The sequence below is a fragment of the Dendropsophus ebraccatus genome, chromosome 7 (assembly GCF_027789765.1).
Source record: "Dendropsophus ebraccatus isolate aDenEbr1 chromosome 7, aDenEbr1.pat, whole genome shotgun sequence".
NCBI classification, from domain to species: domain Eukaryota; kingdom Metazoa; phylum Chordata; class Amphibia; order Anura; family Hylidae; genus Dendropsophus; species Dendropsophus ebraccatus.
Window position 1 is genome coordinate 144,980,797 of NC_091460.1, and position 9,532 is coordinate 144,990,328.

Sequence of the window (9,532 nt, forward strand, 5' to 3'; positions counted from 1 at the left end):
GAATCTCACTACATAGGATGTGACAGTGACTTTCCCGAGATGTCCATTGCCTGGAGAGGGGGGCAGTAATGCCATTTAGCCGTCCCACGGTGTTTCCACAGCTCTAATAGGATGTGAAGGAAATCCTCTTCCCTGTCTACGCCTGACGGGTTTTGCCGAAGTTCTTTGCCGCTAAGGCTCACGGCATGGTCAAATAACTCCTACATTTTTAGGTTAGTACTTACATTTTAACTGTGTTGCAAGTTATTTTTCAAGTAATTTCCATTTTTTTTTTTTTTTTGGGGGGGGGGGGAACTCTACCATGCTCTTAGAGGGAATGTATTGCCTAGATTAAAGGGGTATTCCACTCATACATACATTTTGATATATTGCATGGTGAGACTAACAATTCCTTCCATACTTGTTATTATCTATTCAGTCTCCTTCCCCCAGTTCTTAGCTGCTGCTTTCTGCTGAAGACACAAAAATCTGTGTGTGAGCTTTTGTCTCTGTCTCCCCCTCCTCTCCCTCCCTTCTGAGACGGTTGATGTAAACAAGTCCCTGGCCGGTTATATTGGCAACATTGTAGCTTCTTTGTAATGCTGAGAGGGTTATTCTGAGGTCAAGTTGCTGTGATTAATCCTTCCAGCATTACAAAGAAACTACAATGTTGCAGATACAGCCTGCCAGGGACTTGTTTACATCAGCCATCTCAGAAGGGAGGGGGAGGAGGGGGAGACAGATAGATAGATAGATAGATAGATAGATAGATAGATAGATAGATAGGAGGTAGATAGATAGATAGATAGATAGATAGATAGATAGATAGATAGATAGATGATAGATAGATAGATAGGAGATAGATAGATAGGAGATAGATAGATAGATAGATAGATAGATAGATAGATAGATAGATAGATAGATAGATAGATAGACAGATAGATAGATAGGAGATAGATAGAAAGATAGATAGATAATTGATAGATAGATAGATAGATAATTGATTGATTGATAGATAGATAGATAATTGATTGATAGATAGGTAGGAGATAGATAGGACACTTTTTTTTAACAAGCTAGCTGATTGTAAAATACACTGTATACATCATTTTTATCGTATTAAAGAAATTTCTACTCTTCAGGAATACAATGTACTATACACAGTTACCAGAACTGACTGCTTATTGACACTTTTTACCACCTTAATTTACTACACTGATTGGTGATGTGTGATGAAATAATACAAGGTGAATAGCAGCCAGGCACAAAAGAGTTAACATGGAAGCAACAAACAGCAACCTACAGCAACAAACAGCAACATACAGCAACAAACAGCAACATACAGCAACATACAGCAACATACAGCAACAAACAGCAACATAGAGCAGAGCCTTACCTGTAATGCCGCCCCTGGCCATTTAGAGCCTCTGTCTAATCTGCTGGACTGATGCTGAGAGGATCGCACTGTGTTCTAGACTGATTCTAGACTGTGCGGCGCTTCCTCCCTGCAGCAGGATCGCACAGGAAGTACTGAGACTGGCAGCACGATCCCTGCTGATCCCTGCTGTGCTGCACATCTCCTCAGCCTGGCACAGCATTAACCCTGAGCACCTGCCCCGATCCCTGCCATCTCCACGATCCTTCTCATCAGTCACTGAGATCCCCAAATATTTACAAATCCATTGTTTATATTTATGTAATGATTGTAAATAAGGAAGTACAGAGTGATAGGGGAGGCAGGTCAGTGGGTGATGAGTGCATGGTATACAGCACATGGTATACAGCACATGGTATACAGCACATGGTGTACAGCACATGGAGTACAGCACATGGTGTACAGCACATGGTGTACAGCACATGGTGTACAGCACATGGTATACAGCACATGGTATACAGCACATGTATACAGCACATGGTATACAGCACATGGTGTACAGCACATGGTATACAGCACATGGTGTACAGCACATGGTATACAGCACATGGTATATAGCACATGTATACAGCACATGGTGTACAGCACATGGTGTACAGCACATGGTATACAGCACATGGTGTACAGCACATGGTATATAGCACATGTATACAGCACATGGTATACAGCACATGGTGTACAGCACATGGTATACAGCACATGGTGTACAGCACATGGTGTACAGCACATGGTGTACAGCACATGGTATACAGCACATGTATACAGCACATGGTATACAGCACATGGTATACAGCACATGGTGTACAGCACATGGTATACAGCACATGGTATACAGCACATGGTGTACAGCACATGGTGTACAGCACATGGTATACAGCACATGGTGTACAGCACATGGTATACAGCACATGATGTACAGCACATGGTATACAGCACATGGTGTACAGCACATGGTATACAGTACATAGTATACAGTACATGGTATACAGTACATGTATACAGCACATGGTATACAGCACATGTATGTAACAAAACATGGTATACAGCACATGTTCTATGTAACAGCACATGGTATACAGCACATGTTCTATGTAACAGCACATGGTATACAGCACATGTTCTATGTAACAGCACATGGTATACAGCACATGTTCTATGTAACAGCACATGGTATACAGCACATGTTCTATGTAACAGCACATGGTATACAGCACATGGTGTGCAAGACTTTCCAGGATCAGCGTTTATTTTACAGCCATAAGCTATGTAATAGATATAAGAGAAATCTTCATCCTTCTCATAGACACAAGTGATACATTCAGATACACTCAGATACATTCAGATACACTCAGATACATTCAGATACACTCAGATACACTCAGATACATTCATTAATTCCGCTGACTGTTAGCAGATACTTCGGAGTGTTTAGTTTCCCTGATCATCACTCCTCTGAACATCCCAATGACCATGCAGCGTCCCCTCTACATCTATCTATCTATCTATCTATCTATCTATCTATCTATCTATCTATCTATCTATCTATCTATCTTCTATCTATCTATCTCCTATCTATCTATCTATCTATCTCCTATCTATCTATCTCCTATCTATCTATCTCCTATCTATCTATCTATCTATCTATCTATCTATCTATCTATCTCCTATCTATCTATCTATCTATCTATCTATCTATCTATCTATCTATCAATCATCTATCTCCTATCTCCTATCTATCTATCTATCTATCTATCTATCTCCTATCTATCTATCTATCTATCTATCTCCTATCTATCTATCTATCTATCTATCTATCTATCTATCTATCTATCATCTATCTCCTATCTATTTATTTTCTATCTATCTATCTATCTCCTATCTATCTATCTATCTATCTATCTATCTATCTATCTATCATCTATCTCCTATCTATTTATTATCTATCTATCTATCTATCTATCTATCTATCTATCTATCTATCTATCTATCTCCTATCTATCTATCTATCTCCTATCTATCTATTTATCTATCTATCTATCTATCTATCTCCTATCTATCTATCTATCTATCTATCTATCTATCTATCTATTTATCTATCTTCTATCTATCTATCTATCTATCTTCTTTCTATCTATCTATCTATCTATCTATCTATCTATCTATCTATCTCCTATCTATCTATCTATTTATCTATCTCCTATCTATCTATCTATCTATCTATTTTCTATCTATCTATCTATCTATCTATCTATCTATCTATCTATCTCCTATCTATCTATCTATCTATCTATCTATCTATCTATCTATCTCCTATCTATCTATCTATCTATCTCCTATCTATCTATCTATCTATCTATCTATCATCTATCTCCTATCTATTTATTTTCTATCTATCTATCTATCTCCTATCTATCTATCTATCTATCTATCTATCTATCTATCATCTATCTCCTATCTATTTATTATCTATCTATCTATCTATCTATCTATCTCCTATCTATCTATCTATCTCCTATCTATCTATTTATCTATCTATCTATCTATCTATCTCCTATCTATCTATCTATCTATCTATCTATCTATTTATCTATCTTCTATCTATCTATCTATCTTCTTTCTATCTATCTATCTATCTATCTATCTATCTATCTATCTATCTATCTATCTCCTATCTATCTATCTATTTATCTATCTCCTATCTATCTATCTATCTATCTATCTATTTTCTATCTATCTATCTATCTATCTCCTATCTATCTATCTATCTATCTATCTCCTTCCTATCTATCTATCTATCTATCTATCTATCTATCTATCTATCTATCTATCTCCTTCCTATCTATCTATCTATCTATCTATCTATCTATCTATCTATCTATCTCCTATCTATCTATCTATCTCCTTCCTATCTCCTATCTATCTATCTCCTATCTATCTATCTCCTATCTCTCTATCTCCTATCTATCTCCTATCTATCTATCTCCTATCTATCTATCTCCTATCTATCTATCTATCTATCTATCTCCTATCTATCTATCTATCTATCTATCTATCTATCTATCTATCTATCTCCTATCTATCTATCTCCGATATTCTGAATGTTACATGATATAGTTATATATATATATATATATATATATAATTACAATCTCAGAGTTAGATATTTCATTTATCACTTTAGGTGTAACACAGATATTACAGATCTACAAACCACAATCACCCAAATGTAAAACTTTCCTGCTCAATCAACATATCGATTATCCTTTAGCATTACATCGGCAGTCGATATCTCTATACCCAGGCATCCTGCCCACCTGCTCGCCCTGTAGTGTAACCAGCAGGGGAGGTGTAAGACCCCCACACTGAGCAGCCCCCCCCCCCCCCATTATATCACTATTACAGCTCTGGTCGCCCCTTGAAGAGTTGGCAAATCCCACCGACCTTGTTAATTAGAAGATGATGTAAAGTTGGAGCCATTCTCAGTGACAACCTGGGGTGGTTAACTCCTTCCTTGCTGTATGGGGAGCTGAGAGGGCTGGAGATGCCTGACTGGGAAGGAGAAGGAATGAAGAAGAGCTCCGTGCAGCCTCCTGGCGCAGACACACCATGTATTAGGAGACTCCATGAGACACATGATACATGATACATGAGACATGATACATGACAGTCCTAGTACACGCTGTATTATAGCGCACACTCTATTATGGCGCAGACTGTATTAGGAGACTCCATGATATACATGACACACATGATACATGATACATGAGACATGATACATGACAGTCCTAGTACACACTCTATTATGGCGCAGACTCTATTATGGCGCAGACTCTATTATGGCGCAGACTCTATTAGGAGACTATGGAGCTGCTCATTTCCTCCATTATTATGAAAACTAATAAATTCGTCAAGGCGAATTACGCATCCAAATCCGATGAGGCAGAGCAGGTTCCATATTGAAGAGCTGGGGCTCCTCGGCCTAAATGAAATTGCAATCTAATCATTCCTGCCTGGGCCCCGTAATTTGCTTAGAGATGTTGTCGGATTTGGCGCACAGCGATATTGGCGCAATAATTAAATGATCCTCAAGCTCTTAACTTTGATTTATTTCATTTCTTCAGGATGGCGACAGTCAGAGCTGTACAATGTAATGGAGGGGTCTCCTGTCTGAGACAATCCCCTGTGCCTGGCTGCATTGTGTCCTCCCAGCTGAGGAGAGACGAGAGCAGCTCAGCTCTGCTACATAGTCACTGACTGCTCTATACCCAGATACCGGGTTAACCCCTTCATAGCTGCAACACAACTATTACAGCTGTCTGTGAAGAGGAAAAACATGTAGATGTACAAGATGCTGCTGCTTCCTATATTATTACTACTATTATTTGTATTACTATTATTATTAGTATCATCATTATTCTTTCTATTATTATTATTATTACTCTTCTTCTTATATTATTACTACTATTATTTGTGTCACTATTCTTTTATTATTATTATTATTATTATTAATATTATTAATATTACTATTATAACCATCATTTGTATTATTATTACTCTTATTATTATTATTATTATTTCTATTAATATTACTCTTATTATTATTATTAGTAGTAGTATTAGCATTATTATTATTTCTATTATTATTATTACTACTATCATTATTAATCTATATATATATAGTGCTGTAAAATATGATACAAAACAAGTGTGTAAAGGCCAGTAAAATTCTCCCTATTCCGTCCATGAACCGCAGCAATCGTCTGAATCTAAAGAACTATGAACTCCATGAATTATCTGAGTAACTAGTGATGTATTCCCAGTCTGACTGCAGGGATCACATCACATTTCTCTCCATGATGTCAGTGCACAACAAGTGTGTTCATATAATGTCACTAATGTTAGTGTAAGACACTGCTACAGGCAGAAACAGCAATGGCCGGAATACTGACAGGGGGAATTGTTACATGCATAATAAAAATAAGAGAATGAAATATGGAATCAACGAATATCTATTGTCAAGCAGAGAAGGAAGGTAATACAGTGTCTGAGACACACACACACACACACACACACACACACACACACACACACACACACACAGCTGTCCAATCAGAGAGGAGCTGGGAACCCTTGGAAGAGAGAGGCAGGATGTGCCCAGCATCCAATCCACATTGCTGCCTCCTCCTCTCATACCTGCCAGGCCAAGGTGTACAGCAGGAGCCCCAGCACCAGCAGCAGCAACAGCCGCCTGAGCAGAGGATCCCCCACAGGGAGAGACAGAGACACCACATTACAGGGACAGGGATGATGGAGGCAAAGGGGACAGGGCACAGCATCTCAGTGAGGGAAGGGTGAGGGAGCCTGGGACCCATGGCTGCACCAGTCCTCCTGATCCCTGATCCTCCTGCTCCCTGATCCTCCTGCTGCCTGATCCTCCAGCACCCTGATCCTCCTGCTGCCTGATCTTCCTGCTCCCTCATCCCCCTGCTCCCTGATCCTCCTGCTCCCTGATCCTCCTGCTCCCTGATCCTCCTGCTCCCTGATCCTCCTGCTCCCTGATCCTCCTGCACCCTGATCCTCCTGCTGCCTGATCTTCCTGCTCCCTCATCCCCCTGCTCCCTGATCCTCCTGCTCCCTGATCCTCCTGATCCTCCTGCTGCCTGATCTTCCTGCTCCCTGCTCCTCCTGCTCCCTGATCCTCCTGCTTCCTGATCCTCCTGATCCTCCTGCTCCCTGATCCCTGATCCTCCTGCACCCTGATCCTCCTGCACCCTGATCCTCCTGATCCTCCTGCTCCCTGATCCTCCTGCACCCTGATCCTCCTGATCCTCCTGCTCCCTGATCCTCCTGCACCCTGATCCTCCTGATCCTCCTGCTCCCTGATCCTCCTGCACCCTGATCCTCCTGATCCTCCTGCTCCCTGATCCCCCTGCTCATGCCCAGGTCACTGACAGGAGGCTGAGCTGCTTCTTAGTATCCAGGACCATCAAAGATTAATAGCAGGAGAAGAGGGAGACCCTGGATGGGAGGAGGAGTAAGAGGGGCAGCAGAGGAAGGGAAATCTTACAGCTTCTATTTACTCTCGGGGGGAGGAGGAGAAGGATAGAGACAGAAGCCACGTTCCTTGTCACAGGGACAGTCTGAGAGTGAGAGGAGAGGAGGAAGCCTGGACCACCACCACCACCACCATTATCTAGTTCTGGGGGTCCCTGCGCCCCTCCACCACAGCTCAGCATGATGATGATGTCTCTGAACAGCAAGCAGCCCTTCAGCATGGACGAAGCCAAGTACTCAGCCCTGCACTCCTCCTCCCCGCACTCCTCGTCGTCGGCCACCAGCTCCCCGAGTATCAGCAGCGTGAGGACCGGCAGCACCGGCAGCAGCACCGGCAGCTCGGAGGCGATGAGACGAGCCTGTCTCCCGGCCCCTCCGGTACGTAGTGTGCACGACCACCGCTCACGCTGACAGCTGCCCCTGCTGCTTATGTGCTTGATGTTTTTTTCATGCCTGCAGCTCACCCTGCCCATCCGGCGCTTCCCCCTCTTCTTCTTCCTCCTCTTCTTCTTCTTCTTCTTCTTCTCCTTCTTCTTCTCTTTTGCCTCCACTTATGTATGCAGCCGCTCTTGCCTTTCATATTAATTTTTATGACCTGGGATGTTGCATGGAGCTGCTGTTGTGCTCTCTCCCCTCTCTTCTCTCTCTTCTCTCTCTCTTCTCTCTCTTCTCTCTATTCCAGGATTATTTTAACATTCTGGAAAAGTTTTAATCGCAGAATTCCCAGCAGACAGTAATGTGTGCTTTCTATTTGACATTGCAGAGCAATATATTCGGGGGTCTGGATGAGAGTTTGCTGGCCCGTGCAGAAGCTCTGGCAGCTGTGGATATAGTCTCTCAGTGCAAGAACCACCACCACCACCACACTCCTCACCACAGTCCCTTCAAGCCGGACGCCACCTACCACACTATGAACACTATCCCCTGCACCTCTGCCTCCTCTTCCTCCTCAGTGCCCATCTCCCATCCTTCTGGGGTGGCAGGCTCCCACCATCACCACCACCATCACCACCATCACCACCACCAGCCCCTGGAAGGAGAACTGCTGGACCACATTACCCCAGGGCTGACACTGGGGGCCATGACAGGACCTGATGGCTCGGTGGTGTCCACTCCAGCTCACCCCCACATGTCAGGCATGAACCCCATGCACCAGGCGGCACTCAGCATGGCACATGCCCACGGGCTGCCCTCCCACATGGGCTGCATGAGCGACGTGGACGCCGATCCCCGGGACTTGGAAGCCTTTGCTGAGAGGTTCAAGCAGAGGAGGATCAAACTGGGGGTGACCCAGGCGGATGTGGGGGCTGCCCTGGCCAACCTGAAGATCCCCGGGGTGGGCTCCCTCAGCCAGAGCACCATCTGCAGGTTCGAGTCCCTCACCCTGTCCCACAACAACATGATCGCCCTCAAGCCCATCCTGCAAGCCTGGCTAGAGGAGGCGGAGAAGAGTCACCGGGAGAAGCTCACCAAGCCCGAGCTCTTCAACGGGGCCGAGAAGAAGAGGAAGCGCACGTCCATCGCCGCCCCGGAGAAGCGATCGCTGGAAGCTTACTTCGCCATCCAGCCTCGACCCTCCTCGGAGAAGATCGCGGCCATCGCCGAGAAACTCGACCTCAAAAAGAACGTGGTCCGGGTCTGGTTCTGTAACCAGCGGCAGAAACAGAAACGGATGAAATACTCGGCCGGGATCTGAGACTGGAGCCGGGATCTGAGACTGGAGCCGGGATCCGGGACTAAAAAGCGGCCGGGGATTTTATAAGGGACAGCAGAGTTTTTATTCTTTCCGTGTACATAGCCGGGACCTTCCCTTATATCTCCCATAGGTCACTAGTGTCTTGCTGACTCCTCATCTACAGTCAGTTAATGGACCAGGACTGCACAAGTAAGACACGTTTTTTCTTATTTTTTTTTTCTTCCCGATTAATCGCGACTAATTTGTAAGACTATGCGGATCCCGGGAAAAGAGACTGATACTCGGGACTCGGTTACTACAAAAACCTTTCTCCAATCGAGTCCAATGATAACGTGATAAATCAGATATAAATATATATAAATATACAG

The 9,532-nt window shown here is 43.4% G+C and overlaps 1 protein-coding gene across 2 annotated transcripts; it reads left to right on the forward strand.

Moving 5' to 3' along the window:
- Positions 1–7,648: 7,648 nt before the first annotated feature.
- POU4F2 (POU class 4 homeobox 2) lies at positions 7,649–9,164 on the forward strand. 2 transcript variants are annotated; one of them, XM_069976882.1, is made up of 3 exons: positions 7,655–7,737; positions 7,807–7,855; positions 8,232–9,164. In XM_069976882.1, exons 1-3 carry the CDS (start codon positions 7,655–7,657, stop codon positions 9,162–9,164), a joined length of 1,065 nt encoding a protein of 354 aa, XP_069832983.1. The 2 variants fall into 2 exon arrangements, with proteins under 2 accessions (XP_069832982.1, XP_069832983.1); XM_069976881.1 differs by having other exon boundaries at positions 7,649–7,846.
- Positions 9,165–9,532: the final 368 nt, after the last annotated feature.

What these genes read in the sequence shown, in the direction of transcription:
- POU4F2 (XM_069976881.1), top strand. Translation starts at nt 7,649, where the DNA reads ATGATGATGATGTCTCTGAACAGCAAGCAGCCCTTCAGCATGGACGAA. An exon ending in CCTGTCTCCCGGCCCCTCCG is followed by an intron (nt 7,847 to 8,231) that starts GTACGTAGTGTG and finishes TTGACATTGCAG; the next exon opens with AGCAATATATTCGGGGGTCT.